This window comes from Salvia splendens, chromosome 14 (assembly GCF_004379255.2).
Source record: "Salvia splendens isolate huo1 chromosome 14, SspV2, whole genome shotgun sequence".
NCBI classification, from domain to species: domain Eukaryota; kingdom Viridiplantae; phylum Streptophyta; class Magnoliopsida; order Lamiales; family Lamiaceae; genus Salvia; species Salvia splendens.
This window is the reverse complement of record NC_056045.1, coordinates 30839984-30856931: the sequence shown is the minus strand read 5'-3', so window position 1 is coordinate 30856931 and position 16948 is coordinate 30839984. Positions and strand designations below refer to the sequence as shown.

The following is a 16948-nucleotide window of genomic DNA, read 5'->3' as shown; positions in this document are numbered from 1 at the left end:
CTTTATTCTCTCCACCTAACTTACAAAATAAAAGTGCATAAAATCCCGTGCCGCCCAAGAAAGAAGTCATCTGTCTTGGGACGGAGGAAGTACTTATATATTTCATTCCCTATTCGATTCTATTTTTCACTCCAATTAACCAACTCAACATTTTAAAATAAAAATATACTATATGGAGTACAAAAATTGAGTGAAGACAAACGTGAGGATGTTGCAAGCGGGTGTGCATGCCACTCATGTATCAAACACAACAAAAAAACGTTTTACAACAGGTGTATATCCTTACAAAAAATAGAGTAGAAGACAATATCACAAAAAATATCCCACCATAACGAATGAGGAAAACCAATCGTTAATCCAACTTAGATATTCTATCACACGTGCCACAAACCAAGTAGAGCCACCTCACATTTCTGGATAGAATAAATGAATAGTACACTTTTGCATGAAACCCTAGCCCCAAACTTCCATATATATTAAACAGTTAATGACAAAATCAACACACATAAACACATACACACTTCTAATTAAATTACCTATCATCAATTCCAATGGCATCATCCATGACCAGCGACGGATCTACTCAGTGCCAAGCCCCCGCGCCAGCGGGGGCTTGCCCGGCGCCGGACCTCGAATCCCCCTTATACCGCTGTGCTCCGACCGTCTCCGCCCCAGAGCGAACCGCCGAGCCCTGACTCCGTCTCTGCCTCAATTTTAAAATCTGAAACTGAAAATTGGGGAAGAAGAAGAATGAAAAGTGGGCTTATTTATTTTGGGCTATTTAATTCATTATTGGGCTGCTCATTTATTTTGGGCCTTTTAATAAACTAAGTATCAATCAAACAATGCCAAATTGTCAACCCTACACAATTAGCCCAATTGCCCAAATCTTGACAGAAACTTCACGCCTGGAGCTCGCCGCTGCCTGGAGTTCGCGTGGATTTTCGAATTGCTAGATTTCGTCCGCCGCTGCCGGAGTTCTTCAGCGCGATTTAGGTAAGAATTCATGTAAATAGGTGATATATCATACTTGGTATGTAATTTAGGGCTTAGTGCAGTACATCCCATTTGTCAAATCTCAAGTTCTATTTGCCTCAATGCTTTTTAATTTTGTTAGGTAAAAATAGAATTAGTATAAAATCATTTACATTGTCCAAATAGTATGTTTGTAAAGTTATTATTGTATGAATATATATATCATCTAGCACTAAGAAATTTTATTGTTATTGATTGTAGTTATGCATCGATATTTTTCCAAAAGACCAAGGAATGATTCAACTACTACAAGTGCTTCAAATGATAGTAGTATTCCAATTCCGAATCCGATCATGAACCAAGAAAGAATTAATGTTGCAAGTGTTGAATCTATTGTGGAAAACATAGATTGTGACCCGGGAAGACGGAGACCTATTGTTGAGTATGATGTCCAAGATAGGGATCGCATTCGAAGAGAATATATCTCGAAGGGACCTTTCCAACCAAGAGGTCACGTGTTTAAGAAAAGCTCATTTGGCAAGGAGAAAAGGAGTTTCCAATATAAATGGTTTGAAAGACATGCTTGGTTAGAGTATAGTGTGGATAAAGATGCAGCATTTTGTTTTTGGTGTTATCTTTTTAGGCCTATTAATGACAATCGGTTTGGTGATGATGTCTTTGTGAGCACATGGTGTAAAAATTGGAAAAAGGCTCTTGCTATTTTTAGAGAACACGAGGGTTCAGTTAATAGCACGCATGATCAGGCAAGAATACTTTTTGAAGGATTTAAAAATCAAAGACAAAGTGTAGAGTATAATTTGATGAAATTTGATAGGGAAGATGAAGTCAACTATCGGATTCGTTTGACTGCTTCTTTAAATGTGACTCGAATATTGTTGAAACAAGGGTTGGCTTTTCGAGGAAGTGATGAATCATTGGAGTCTGAAAATAGGGGAAACTTTATAGAGATACTTGATTGGTTGCGTGAGCAAAAACTTGAGGTAGCAGCGGTGACATTGGAGAATGCTCCTCGCAATAATCAGATGGTTTGTCCTTCAGTTCAAAAGGAATTGACAAATTGTTGTGCTGTTGAAACTACAAAAGTTATTTTGGAAGATATTAAAAATCGCAATTTCTCTCTTTTGGTTGACGAAGCGCGCGATGCATCGATAAAAGAACAAATGGCATTGGTTTTGAGGTATGTTAACAATGATGGAGAGATTGTAGAAAGATTCTTGGCTTTGGTTCATGTCACTGATACCACGGAAAAATCTTTGAAAGAAGGGATTGACTTTGTATTTGCTAAGCATGGTTTATCTTTGTCACGATTAAGAGGTCAAGGTTATGATGGTGCATCAAATATGCGAGATTATATATTTTAATATTTATATATATATTTTAAATTTCAGCCCCGGCTTGCTCAATTTTCTGGATCCGTCACTGTCCATGACCATGACCACCTCGTTCTTTGGTGGCGCCCTCGCCACGAAGCCGGCCACGGTCACCACCTGTCGCAGCCAGCTGGCGGTGAGGGCCTCGATGGACTGGGAGAAGGCGGTGGCGGTGGCGGCCGAGACAACCAACACGAGGCGGGGCCTCGTGTTGGCAGGGATGGCCGCGGCAGCAGCGTCGTCAGTAGCAAAAGCCGCGACGGCTGCCGAACTGTATGTTTGATTATAAATATTGAATTGTTTATAATAGTAATTTATATCCATCTAAACACACCTTAAAAATATACTCCACTTTTTTGAATTTGGTGATTGGTAGGATTCCCGGCGGGTATACGCCGGTGAAGGATCCAAGTGCACGGGAGTATTTTATACTGGCGACATTCGCGGTGTCGGAACAAAACAAACGGATTAATGAGGCCTTGACTTTGGAGTCTGTGTTAAAGGTTGAGACGCAGGTGGTGGCTGGTGTGAATTACAAGCTGGTGCTCACCGCGAGGGATGAACGCCGCGTAACCAACAAATACGAGGCCATTGTTTATTCCCAGGCTGCGCCAACATCCCTACAGCTCACTTCCTTCAATACACTTCTTCAATAGAAGGTGCCGGCGGAATCCTAAAAGCAACAGAATGCTCATGTATTATCAGTTACTATTAAAGTGTGTCAAAAAACTAATCTCCACCGTTTAGTACTTTTCCTAGCCTCTACGTAAGGCCTTTTATTTGTAATTTAATTTGGAGATACTTTTTTCATCAATAAAAGATATGCCTCGAGTTAGCACTCGAGAGCACCTTCGTTTCCTAAGCAAACTATGGTATTGAAAGTTTGTGAAATGAGAAGGAGAGAATCATGAATTAGAAAATGTTCTACTACTTTAGCATTTCTCAATGACTTAAAGACTATGGAATTCTAGGATTTATAGAATCCTAACCCCGACTCTCTTAATACGACCTGGGAAGGAACAATCAAAGAAAACCCAATTCCGTCTTTCATTTTATTCTTTCTCTTACTTTACATTTTCTTCAATTATCTCTTTACTTGTCTATTTAATTCCTTCTTTCATTTTATTTTCACTCTAATCAACCCACAAAAAATTTATTCCTTAATGTTCGTACTCAAAAACTATATGGCCAGAAGGATAATACAATAAAAATATCAAAGAAAATTTATAATTTATATGTCATAGAACTTCTTTTATTAAATATAAGTGGATTCAATTTCCCCACACACATAAATCACTCCTAGTGAGTACGTGAGAATGTAGACACATTTTCAAAAAAGGTGCATTAATCACAGCAATAAAACGTGTTACAAAAAGTGTATATCCAAACAAAAATTGAGTAGAGACAATTTCACGAAAAAATCAAATAAGCCCCACGTCCATAATAAATGAGGAAAAATTATTTAATCTTACCATCACACGTGGCAAAAACCAACTAGAGCCACCTCTCCGGATTTAATATAAAAGGATCACATTTGCATGAAACCCCATCACCCAACTTCTATATTAAAATAAATACAGTAGTTAATAAAAAGTGTATTTTAAATAGAAGGGTATAATAGTCCTAACAGATTAATAGTCATTTAGCATCATTTTATATAAAAATTTGAACTATATTTCACCAACTTTTACATTTCACCTTTCTTAACAAAGTTAAATAATTTTAAGAACCTTCACCAGTAAAAATAGAATAATTAATACTCCTTTCGTTTTATAGTAGCGGAGTCATTTTATCATTTTGGTACATTCTATTGTAGTAGTTATTTTCATTTTCAGTAAAAGTTAACACATTTCTTTTCATTTACTTTTTACCATCTCTTATTTTATTATCTCTTCATCTTTCTACCTTTTTTTCATTTCCTACTTTATTCTTCCTTTACTTAATTCATTCAATCCAATTTTTCTTAAATGATGTGACGAAAAGAAAACACCTCCACTACTATGGACCAGAGAAAGTAGGAACCAGATGAAATATCTCTTACTTATCTATTTCCTTCCCTCTAATTCATTCTATTTTCACTCCAATAAACCCACTAAACATTTGGTCCTTAATTTTCATACTACAAATTAAAGAAATATTGGCAGAAGAAAAATACTCCTACAAAATATTATGGACGATCTACAATTCCTAAATAATGTAAAGCGGGTTTGCATGCCAATCATGAATTAATCGCAACAAAAAACGTGTTACGAAAGGTATAGTACATTCTTACAATTTTTTTTTTCATTCCTACAAAAATTGAGTAGAAGACAATTTCACAAAAAAATCATATCATAACAAATAACAAATGAAAACCAATCTCTAATCCAACATAGATATTCTATCACACGCTGGCACAAAACAACTGGTGCCACCTCACAATCCCGGATAGAATAAATGAATTGTACACTTTTACATGAAACCCTAGCTCTCAACTTCATTTTTTTATGATTAAATGAACATAATATATTGTGGGAGAGCAAACCATATCCCACATTGGAGAGGGAACAAGAGTTGCAAGCATATATAAGAGCTACCCCAACTCCATTAGTACGATGCCTTTTGGGAGTATCCCAAGGGCAGAACCATGAGGGTTTTGCCCAAAGCGGATAATATCATAGTAATGTGGAGTTTGGGTGTGCACCACTGATCTCCAACACATATAAATTTAAAGGTCACTCCACGGAGGACTCGAACTTGACACAATATAAATTTAAAGGTCGCTCCACGGAGGACTCGAACCTGAGGCATATCGCTTGGCCAACTCTCACCACCGTAACTCCCAACTTCTATATATAAGAGTTGAATAGTAAACAATTAATCACAAAATCACGGCACACAAACACATTCACACAACACAATCATCAATTCCCAATGGCTTCATCCATGACCATGACCACCATCTTCTCTGGTGGCGCCGTCGCCACTAAGCCGGCCACAGCCACCACCCGTCACAACAGCCAGCTTGCGGTGAGGGCCTCGATGGACTTGGAGAAGGTGGTGGCGGCAGCCGCAGAGACCACCAACACGCAAAAGCCGCGATGGCAGCTGACCAGTATGGTTCATTATAAATATCGAATTGTTTATACTATTATTATTATTATTATTATTATTATTATCCATCTAAACTAATCTTTAAAATAATTTGGTGATGAGTAGGAAAGGCGGCGGGTATACGCCGGTGAAGGATCCAAGTGCACGGGAGTATTTTCAAGTGGCGACATTCGCGGTGTCGGAATATAACAAACAGAACAAGGCGTGCTTGACTTTGGAGTCTGTGTTCAGTGTTGAAACGCAGGTGGTCGCTGGTGTGAATTACGGGCTGGGGATCACCGCGAGGGACGAACGCGGCATATCCAACAACTACGAGGCCATTGTTTTCTCCCGGACCGAACCTACATCCCTCCATCTCACTTACTTCCATATACTTTATCAATAGATTCCGCTTAGCTGCCGGCAAAGTCCTAAAAGCAACAGAATGCTCAGTTATTAATGTGTGTCAAAAAAAACTCTCTCTACTGTTTAGTACTTTTCCTAGCCTCTTTATATGGCCTTTATTGTAATTTAACTCGGAGATACAGTACTTTTTTCGTCAATAAAAGATATTTCCCTTTATCATCTTCTTTCCTTATTCGACGGTTTCTTTGAATTTTACTTCTCCAATATAACCCATGGCATCATCCATGACCATGACCGCATCCTTCTTTGGTGGCCCCGTTGCTGCGAAGCCGGCCACGGCCACCACCCGTCGCAGCCAGCTGACGGTGAGGGCCTTCATGGACTCGGAGAAGTCGGTGGCAGAGAGCGGCAACACGAGATGGGGCCTCGTGTTGGCCGGGGTGGCCGCAGCAGCAGCGTCGTCCGTCACAAAAGTCGCAAAAGCCTCATATACTATACTTTTTATGTTTATCATTGCTTATGCTTTTTTACCATTGTACTCCTTTTACATACTTATTCTACTTCTTTTATATTTTAAATTTTATTGTGTTTGTATAAATTTGATTTTTTCTGTTTTAGATATTGATTTATTTTGTTTGTTATTAATATTGTATTTGGTAAGACATCGAAAATGAAATTATCCCTTCAATAAAAATATTATTTTTTATTTTAATATATGTGATTTTAAATTGAACATTATTTTTAGATACAATTTTAAACATATTTTTTTGTTATATATGTATTAATTTAGCATGGAAGTCGCACCCCTAATTGAAAAAGTCTGGATCCGCCACTGCTCATTATCCGGCATTTTACCAGTGTATGCCCCTATTTGCGTTACAATACCTAAGAGTATTACTCCCTCCGGTCTCAATAGATGTCTAATAAATTATTCGACTTTATGAAGAAATGTAGGTGAAAAAAATTAACAAATTAAGTTATTGAAATGTGAGGTCCACTTATTAAAATAGTAAAAGTGAAATTAGATTTTAATCGAAACTGTCCAAATAAGAAAATATTAGACATTTAATAGTGACGGTAGGGAGTATAAAGATTGAAATATTGAATCATTTATTTTACTCCTTATTTTTATCTATGAACTAATCTTTAAAAAAAATCCTTTTTATTTGGTGATGGGTAGTGTTCCCTCGGACCTCAAGCCGGTCCCCGTCGAACCTAATGCACCGGACATCATTACACTTGCAAAATTCGCAGTGTCGGAATACAACAATCTGATTCTGGTGTCGTCAGCAGGCAAACTGCAGGATGTGCAGCTCTTGACTTTTGGGTCTGTGTTGAAGGCTGAGAAGAAGGAGTTCTTTAGTGTGTTTTACACTTTCGTGATCTCGGTTGGGGAAGGTTTAAACCCAAGCCCCAAGAAGTAGATCGCAGGTGTCACCACCCAGGACAGGCCTACGTCCATATATCTCACTTCCTTCGAACCCACTTCTTAGCTAGCTTTTCCTGATAAGGTGCCGACGGAGTCCTAAAAGCAACAGAATGCTAAAGTGTATCAATAATTAAAGTGTGTGAAAAAACTATCTCTTGTGTTTAGCACTTTTCCTAGTCTCTGTATAAGGTCTTTTATTGTAATAATTTGGAGATAGTTTTTTTCATTATAAATTATATTCCCCTTCTTCGCTTCTTTTCTTGGGACATAATATGCCTCGGGTTCATCCTTGAAACTTTAGCACCTCAACTAGGGTTTCTTCGTTTTCATTTGCATTATTAATTAGAAATTATATCAGAGAATTATTTGAAGAGAGAAAGCAGGAATGCGTTTTTCTTTGAGAGGAAGAGAGAGATCGAATAAACCGTAATAAAAGAATGATAAAAATATTTTATATCTTTATTTTTAATTTTTATCAAATATACTCCACTCGTATTTATAATTTGTCTAGATACAAAAAGATATACCACTAGAATATGGGAAATAAGGGTTTTCCATGGGAATACATGGATGTCATTGACTCTTTGCCATTTCTCAGAGGCCTTGAAACTACGATCCTATGCCTTTCGGGGTTCACGGTGGGAAGCACGAAGAGCGAGGCTTATGGAACTTAAGTTTCTTCTAATCGAAGAGAGTGAATAATTTGGTGATTTGGAAACCAAGAAGAGATCAACAGGTCTGCTTCGATATACTCCCTCCGTCCACGATACATCCCAGCTGCCTGAGGTAGAGCAAGGAACACAACCCGAGCAGGGCTCGATAAGACCACGCCTCAGCCCATGCACGCCCCAAGCGTATCACATCGAGACCTGGTCGATACAAAGATTATAGCTCTAAATAGAGATTATGGTCATTGTAATCTTATTATTATTTTTTACCATATCTCTCGATTTTTATTTGCAAGATATTATTTGAGTCGTAGATTAGATTTATAGGAGTATTATTTTTTTTCTCTGGTTGATTCACATATGGTTGAAATTCTATAAATACAATTCCTAAGAATTAATTCATTGAGATATAATATCATTCATTATTTGATTTCCGTTCTTCTCTTCCATGATTTTCAAATTCAGCCTATATTGCAAGTTAGGAATAGTTAAATCTCAAGACAGTCTATAGTCTCTTCCAGTCCCACGCAAACGTTAGGCTACCTCGAGGCCTAACAAAATCCCAACATACCAAATCAGGGACACCAATTATTTTTTCCAACTTTGATATACCATCACACGTGGCACGAAACAATTGGAGCAACCTCAGTTTTCTGGATAGGATAAATGGATCACATTTGCATAATATATTGAAACCACAGCATCCAACTTTCAGATATAACAAAAACAATTAATCACATTTGTATGTAATAGTATATACTCCCTCCTTTCACGAAAAATAGGACACATTGTGAATGACACGGGTTTTAATGTGGAATTAGTAAAGTAAGAGAGAAGGGGAAAAAAATAAAAGAGAAGTAGTGTAAGTGGAATGTGGGGTCCATATTATTAGTAAAAGAGAGGAAAAAAAAGTAAGAGAAAAGTTGTTGAAAATTTTCCCTTCTTTTAAAGAAAAAACCTTCCTTTTTTAAATGTACCTTTTTTTGGTAAGAATATGTAGGAAGCGAGTCTGCATGCTGACTCCAACACTTGTGTATTAATCACAACAAAAACGTGTGACAAAAGGTGTATATCCATACAAAAATAGAATAGAAGACAATTTCCAAAAAATCCTACCATGACAAATGAGAAAATCAAATTTTGCTATACCATCACACGTGGCACAAACAGCTGGAGCCACCACACTTTCGATAGAATAAACGGAGGGAGTATATTATTTCACACAATTATCTTAAATTAAATGATTCATCTACCTCATTAAAATTGAATAGTTACATTCCATTGCGTTAAGTTAATTCTCGCAAAATTCAATACATTTAATCTCGTTTACTTTATCTTTATCCTGTCTTTTACTTTACTATGACTTGCTTATCTACTTCATTTGCTCTTTCATTCTATTTTCAGTCCAAGTAACCTACTAAACATTTATAACTTAACCTTCATAAGCAGAAGGAGAATTCAATAAAATATCATACACAATCTATAATTTGTAAATGAGACTTCTTTTAAAACATACATCCCCAAACACATAAACCTCTCCTTGTTAGTACCTGAGAAATGTAGACGCAATTTCAAAAAGGGTGCATTAATCGCAACAAAAAATGTGATACAAAAATTGAGTAGAGACAATTTCGCATATAAACCCTAACCACCAATGAAGAGCATCAATTATTATTCCATTACACGTGGCACAAAACAACTGGAGCCACCTCACTTTTCCGGATAGAATAAACGGATCACCTTTGCATTAAACCCCGTTACCCAACTTCTATATATAACATGAACATTTAATCACAAAATCAACACACAAACACATACACAATTCTAAAATACCTATCAATTCCCAATGGCTTCATCCATGACCATGACCACCTCGTTCTTTGGTGGCGCCGTCGCCGCAAAGCCAGCCATGGCCACCACCCGTCGCAGCCAGCTGGCGGTGAGGGCCTCCATGGATTTGGAGAAGGCAGTGGCAGAGACCACCAACACGAGGCGGGGCCTCATGTTGGCAGGGATGACCGCAGCAGCAGCGTCGTCCGTCTCAAAAGCCGCGATGGCCGAATCGTATGGTTCATTATAAATATTGAATTGTTTATGCTATTATATTTATCCACTTAAACTCCATTTTAAAAATATACCCCTCCATATTAAAATCACATCGACTTAGTGAAGATTCCATCTAATTAATCTATATAAGTATAAATAACTCTCTCCTTTTAAGGGATAAGTAGCTCATTTCTAATATTACACTTTTTGATTTGTAGGTTACTCGGCGGGTGGACGCCGGTCAAGGATCCGAGCGCACCGGAGTATTTTCAACTGGCGACATTCGAGGTGTCGGAAGGAAACAAACGGATTGAAGTGGCCTTGACTCTGGAGTCTGTGTTAAAGGTTGAGACGCAGGTGGTGGCTGGTACGAATTACAGGCTGATTCTCACCGCAAGGGATCAACGTCCCAAATCCAACAACTACAAGGCCATTGTTTTCTCCCAGGCCGCGCCGACATCCCTACAGCTCACTTCCTTCAAGCCGCTTCTTAAATAGATTTCCCTCATAAGGTGCCGGCACAGTCCTAAAAGCAACGGAATGCTTAAGTTTATCGGTTATTAAGTGTGTGAAAAAACTATCTAGCTCCAATGTTTAGCACTTTTCCTAGCCTATTGTAATTGGAGTAATAATTTGGAGATACTTTTTTCATCAATATATAAAAGTTACTCCCTCCGTCCTTTATAATTTGTCACCATTTGACCCGACACGAATTTTAAGAAATATAATAGAGAGTGGATTGAAAAAGATAGTGGCATGTGAGTCATATTTTTATATATTGGTTTTATAATAAAATGTGATTGTGAATGGGTTAGTGGAATATGGGGCCCACCACCAAAAATAGTAAAAGTGAAATGTGACAAATTTTTAGGGATAGACGAAAATAGAAATAAGTGACAAATTTTCAGGGACGAATGGAGTATTTCCCGCTTTCCATTCTTTTCGTGTTAAACGGTTTCTTCATAATGTGACGGAATGTGATATGCCTCAAGTTCAATCTCAAGACACGCCTCGGAGAGCGCCTTCGTTTCCTCAGCAAACTAGGGTTTTGAAAGTTTGTGAAGAGAGAAGAACAAGAGAATGGTGAATGAGAAAATGTTGCACTTTATTTCTCAAGGATTTAAAGACTACGAAATTCTCTAGGATTTATAGAATCCACTCTCTTAATACAACTCGGGAAAGAACGGTCAAAGAAAACTCGAGAAGATAAACATGAAAGTAAACCTAATACAGACTCGATAATAAATCTCGCGGATAGAGCAAGATTCGATCTTATCTTCCTACTTGGTCACGTAATCTTTTCATCTTGGCGGGCGGTCTCATGATTGCAGGCATTTGGCTCATGGATTTCAATTTCATTGCTCTCACTCGATTGGGCGTGCATAGCTTGGTGGAAAATTTTCAATATCGTTTACTCTATTCTCTCTTACTGTACATTTTCTTCAATGATCTCCTACTTTATTATCTCTTTACTTTTCCATTCCATCCCCTCTTTCATTCTATTTTCACTCTAATTAACCCACTAAATATTTGTTCCCTTATTTAATCAAAAGAAAAACGGGCAGAAGGATATACAATAAAAATATCATAGACAATCTATAATTTGTAGTATATTGAGTGGAGACAATTTCCCCACAGGGATACACCTGTCCTTTATAGTACTCCACTTCAGAATGTAAGAAGCGAGTGTGCATGCTGCCTCGAACACTCATGTATTAATCACAACAAAAATCGCGTTACAAAAGGAATATATCCATGCAAAAATTGAGTAGAGACAGTTTCACAAAAAAAATCAAATAAACCCTACCATAATAAGTTAATCTAATTTATGTATACCATCACACGTGGCAAAAACCAATTGGAGCCGCCTGACTTTTCCGGATTAAATATAAACGGATCACATTCACATCAAATCCCATCAACCAACTCCTAAAATACATATTACTCCCTCCATCCCAAAATAATTATCACTCTTTTCTATTTCGATCCATCCCACAATAATTGTAACACTTCATTTTTACCATAAATGGTAAGTAGGTCTCACATTCCACTAACTCACTTCAATGACATTTTATTATAAAAACAATATAAAAAAGTAGGTCTCACATTTCACTAATTTTTCAAACCAACTTTTCTTTACATTTCTTAAAACTCGTACCTATAGGGTTGGGTATTCGGTTTGTCGGTTCTCGGTTAACCGAGAACTGAACCGAAAATGTCGTTTTTCAGTTAACCGTGAACCAAAATTGACGGTTACGGTTCGGGTCCGGTTAGGAGACCCGCATTGACGTCGGTTATCGGTTTAAACCGATTACACGTGGCACAAACCTCACTTTTTTCGGATAGAATAAACAGAGGGAGTGTATTATTTCACAAAATTATCTTAAACTAAATATTCCCTCCATCTTACTACAGTTGGGTCGTTTCATTGCAGTTTAGTTAATTCTGGAAAAATTCATTACATGCAATTTCATTTATTTTATTCTCTTTCTTACTTTGTCTTTATTCAAATCATATGCTACTTATCCATTTCATTTTCTATTTTAACTTATTCTCACTCCAATTAGTCCACTAAACATTTATTCCTTAATCTTCGTACTTCAAAAAATATAAGCAGAAGGAGAATACCAATAAAAATATCATAGACAATCGATAATTTATAAATACGACTTTTTTTACATAAACATACAAAAATTGAGTAGAGACAGAAAAACGATGTCCTAGTTAGTAGGTGAGAATGTAGTTTGGATTCGATGTGCTAAAATATTTTCTAAAATTCATCTCCTACCATTGAACTCTTTTGATAAATTTCTGTTAAATTATTCCTAAGTCAATAATTGAGTTCAATAATCTCCTTTGGGAATTTCATTGAACAGCTGACGTGCTTAACAGAGCTCAATTAACTTTGGTAGGGCTTTTATTAAAAAAAAGTTTTAATAAAACTAAGCAAGCTAAATGAAACTAAGAAAATTGTTGCTACGAGAAAAAAAAATGTGTTATGTGCCAAAATATGGGGATGGATCAATTTAATTGGCTCTTTTTTAGGCCCAAATTGACGAGGAGTCTTGCAAAAACTGGATCCATTTGATTAGCTTTCTTTATTTTTAAAGTTTGCTTCTTGCCTTAGATGGATGACATGAAATGAAATGAAAATGTATTTCTAATACTACTGTATATTCAATGAATTGATATAATCTTATAATATCTCTAATATTATATTGCAAATCAAACAATCCCTAAATGGGTCGGAAGAAGGGTTGAAAATACATCTGGCTGAAAATGGAATCCAACCCAAAATTTGAATGAAATTAAAAAATCTTTGGACCCAATCCAGTCCAAATTTGATCTAGTCTGAACTGTCGGACTGGGTTTATTTTGTAAGCCATTAGGCCATCCACAATAGCGCCTAGCGCACCACTTAGCCGAGCGCCGGCCCTAGGCGGTGCGCTAGGCGATCTATTGCAACCGCCCGGCCATTTCCGGAATTAAAAACCGTCTAGCGCTCGGCGGTTCCGTGGCGCTAGGCGGTGCGCTGGGCGATCCGCTCGGCGCTATTGTAGCGTCCGGATCGCCTAGCGCACCGCCTAGCGCGATTTTTTTTTTCGAAACACTATATATACGCGCCAGATACGTCATTTTCATACGCGCCAGATATGTCCGGATCGCCTAGCGCACCGACATGCGCAAAACGGAGGCTCATATTCGACTCCAAAAGGATTTAATTGAAGAGTTATGGGCACGGAGGACTGCACGGCAGTAGTTTTTTTTGTTAATTATGTAATTTTTTTTAATTAATATACTTTTTAAATTTTAATAATATTATTGAATTTTCTCGTATATGTCTCGTAAATTAAATTGCGTATTTTGTGTGATTGTTAATTATTTATTTTATATAATTTTGAGTGATGTGGCTATTGATGTAGCTGGGCTATTTATGATGTGGCTAGGCTATGGCTAGGCTATTTATGAAGTGGCAGGAGGATTTTTAGTGTTGATGATGTGGCAGGAGGAGTTTGTGGCTAGGCTATGGCTGGGCTATTGCTGGGTTATTCCTATTATGGATGGCCTTACAACATTATTACGAGTTTTCAAATTCTAATTGATGTTTAACTTGTTGAAATTGAAAAGTAAAATTGTAGTTAGTGAGTTTTGGTAGATTAGTTAAAGTTGCTACTCCTTTTATTAGTTAATTTTAGCACTTTCTCTAGCCTATAAGGCTATTGTTGTAGTTAGTATCACTACAAAAAATGTGCGATTTAGTGACGGAATAATCAGCGAAATTTAGGCACTTAACTGATATAGTGACAGATTAAGTACTGACGGATCCATCATTAAAAAGCTTGTCAGTAAAAAATATTAGTGACAGAAATCAAAGACGGTTACCGTAGTAATTTCATATAAGTGACGGACTTTTCTGTCACCAATTAGTGACGACACTTTTCAGTCATTTATATGTCACTAAATCTTGAAATTTTCGCTGCCGTCACTAATTATGTTATTAATTAGCGTTTTTTTGTAGTGTATATAACTTTCCTACAATGTATTTCATCCATTCTACCATAGTTTAAACATTTCTTTTTAGCACAGAGTTTAAGAAATAGATATTTAGTGAGTTAAAAGGTCATGTAATAAAGTAATTATAGTATAAGAGAGAGAAAAAAATAAAGAGAATAAAGTAGAAAAGTGAAAAACAGAAAGAATGAAGTTATAAAAAAAGTGAGTTGATTATTAACATACACAAAAATGGCTCAATTAAAGAAACTTTCTGAAAATGTAAAAACTATTCAACTAGGAAGAAACTAAGGTCATCATCATCGCGTCTCGATGCTATCTCTATCTCGTCTCGGAGAGACGAGACGGCATCGAGACAACGATGCAGCCATCCATCTCGGTCTCGTCTTGGCGGGCGTCTCGGCCCGGAGGGTAGGTTGGCGAGACATCTCGTCACGCGCCAGCGCCACGTGGCGAGCGTTGGAGCTAGGCGTGACGCCCACTCGCGGGGCGTCGTCATGCTGACGCAATAAATATTTTTTTTATTCGATTTTAATAAAAATAAATAAATAAATATAAATTAAAAAACTGTAATATTTTAGTTTTTTTCTTTTTATTACACACAAACACACATTTATTCTTCTCAATTTATCTCTCTTTTCTCTTCAATTTTCATCTCAAAATGTCTGGCGACGGAAACTCTGGCGGCTCCGGCAGCTATGACTTGAACACGTTTGGCGACTGGGGGGCATGTACAATGTCTTGGGTGCTTCCGGTTCCGGTTCGTCGACGCCGGGCACCCAAAGCTCGTCGACGCCGGCGGCGTTCCAACCACCCTATTTTGATGTGGATGCATACTCTCGTCCCTCCACCCCGAGGTATGGGCAATCGCAGGGATTATCCTAAATTAGGGAGGATTTTCCGATGAACCCAATCCGGAAGGAGGACGAGGCGGTGGAAGCTCCGGGGGTCGCGCATTCGACGCCATGGAGGAAGAGGAGGAGGCGGTCGAGGAGGAGGAGGATGTAGGCCGTCATCCATACAGCCGCAACGACACGATGACTCTGTTCAACGCTTGGGTCAGCGTCTCGTACGATCCCATCGTCGGGAATCAACAAACCCGCAAGTGTTTTTGGAAAAAGATCATCGACGCCTACAACGAGAACAAGCCATAGGGGTCCCGCCACCGTACCAAGAAGATGCTCTGCAGTCATTTTGACCGAGTCGACAGAGATGTCAAAAAATTTTGCGGGATCTACAAGAATGAAGCGGCAAATTACCAAAGCGGAGCCAGTGGAGCCGACATTCTGATAGCGGCTATGCGAGTCTTTTTTTATGACAACAACAAAGAATTCAAACATGTCGATGTTTGGGAGGCGGTCAAAGGCGTTGAAAAGTGGGCTGGCGGTGTCCAGTCCAGCACGGGCTCGAGCTCGAAACGCACGAAGCACACGGCGGGTGACCAATACTCGTCTAGTGAGGGCGGGTAAGGCAACGCCTCACAAGAGGTTGAGGGCACGACCACCGATGCAGGGGGCTCCTTCAGTGGGCGCCGTCGGCAGCAAGGGACCAAGGCGACGAAGGCGGCTAGAGGGAGGAGGGGCCGAGGTGAATCAAGCCAGGCGGGCTCGGTCTCGGACTTGAACACCCTATTATCCATGTACTTGACCGCCACGATGGCTGACACTTCCCGCATGACGCCTCCCCTATATCAAGCCCATCTTGCCGGAATTGAGTATATGGCAAGACAAATTGGTATTCCGCCTACAGGTGGCTTGAGTGCACTGCCACCGCCTTCGGGGGATGATTCGCCGGCGGAGTAGTTTTTAAGTGTGTAATTTTTAATTTCTAGTATTTAAATTATGTCTTATTTATTTATTTTTTTAGATTTTAATTATGTGTTTTTTAATTATGTAACTTTTTTTAGGATTTTAAATTGTAATTTTCTTTTATTTAATGAAGTGTGTTTTTATTAATTAAATTTGTTGGAAATAAAAAAAATGAAATTGAATGAATAGTTAAGGGATGAGATGGTTAAGAGATGGAGGGATGCATGTGTTGTCTCTTAGTTAAGAGATGGAGTGAAAAGTACAGTGAGACCCATGAATAGTTAAGAGATGAGACGGTTAAGAGACAGCGTTGCAGATGGCCGAGCACTAGTTTTCAATAGATTAATCTGGCTAGTATCTATTCCCATGGGCCACGGTAAGGACGAACCATAGCATGTGATTTTCGCTACCATCAATAAATTTATTTAGTACTTTTTGCAGGAATTAGGTGAATAATAAAATTTTCTGGCCCAATTTAACTGGCAGTTATAATTAGCCACAACTAACTTTCTTCCTTCCAACACCATTCCACCACTACCATGACAAACTTATGGTGCTATTCTTTCTGTTAGGAATATAATGATACAAATATTTATTTTACAATCATCTAATTTTCTTTATGAATCTAGAACATAATTTATTACTTATTATTTATTTTCATAAGTTGTTAAGCTTTGATTT

At 38.0% G+C, this 16948-nt stretch overlaps 3 protein-coding genes across 3 annotated transcripts; all 3 read left to right on the top strand.

Annotated features, from left to right (window-relative positions):
* The first annotated feature begins 2412 nt into the window (after nucleotides 1-2412).
* Nucleotides 2413-3224, top strand: LOC121765400 (cysteine proteinase inhibitor 1-like). Its single transcript, XM_042161541.1, has 2 exons — nucleotides 2413-2639; nucleotides 2743-3224. Exons 1-2 carry the CDS (start codon nucleotides 2422-2424, stop codon nucleotides 3020-3022), a joined length of 498 nt encoding a protein of 165 aa, XP_042017475.1. The 5' UTR covers nucleotides 2413-2421; the 3' UTR covers nucleotides 3023-3224.
* A 2055-nt stretch (nucleotides 3225-5279) lies between these two features.
* Nucleotides 5280-5844, top strand: LOC121764540 (cysteine proteinase inhibitor 5-like). The gene is made up of 2 exons (XM_042160548.1): nucleotides 5280-5449; nucleotides 5565-5844. The coding sequence occupies exons 1-2, from the start codon at nucleotides 5280-5282 to the stop codon at nucleotides 5842-5844; spliced, it is 450 nt and encodes a 149-aa protein (XP_042016482.1).
* Nucleotides 5845-9718: 3874 nt separating this feature from the next.
* LOC121765407 (cysteine proteinase inhibitor 5-like) lies at nucleotides 9719-10622 on the top strand. Its single transcript, XM_042161551.1, has 2 exons — nucleotides 9719-9965; nucleotides 10166-10622. Exons 1-2 carry the CDS (start codon nucleotides 9748-9750, stop codon nucleotides 10443-10445), a joined length of 498 nt encoding a protein of 165 aa, XP_042017485.1. The 5' UTR covers nucleotides 9719-9747; the 3' UTR covers nucleotides 10446-10622.
* Nucleotides 10623-16948: the final 6326 nt, after the last annotated feature.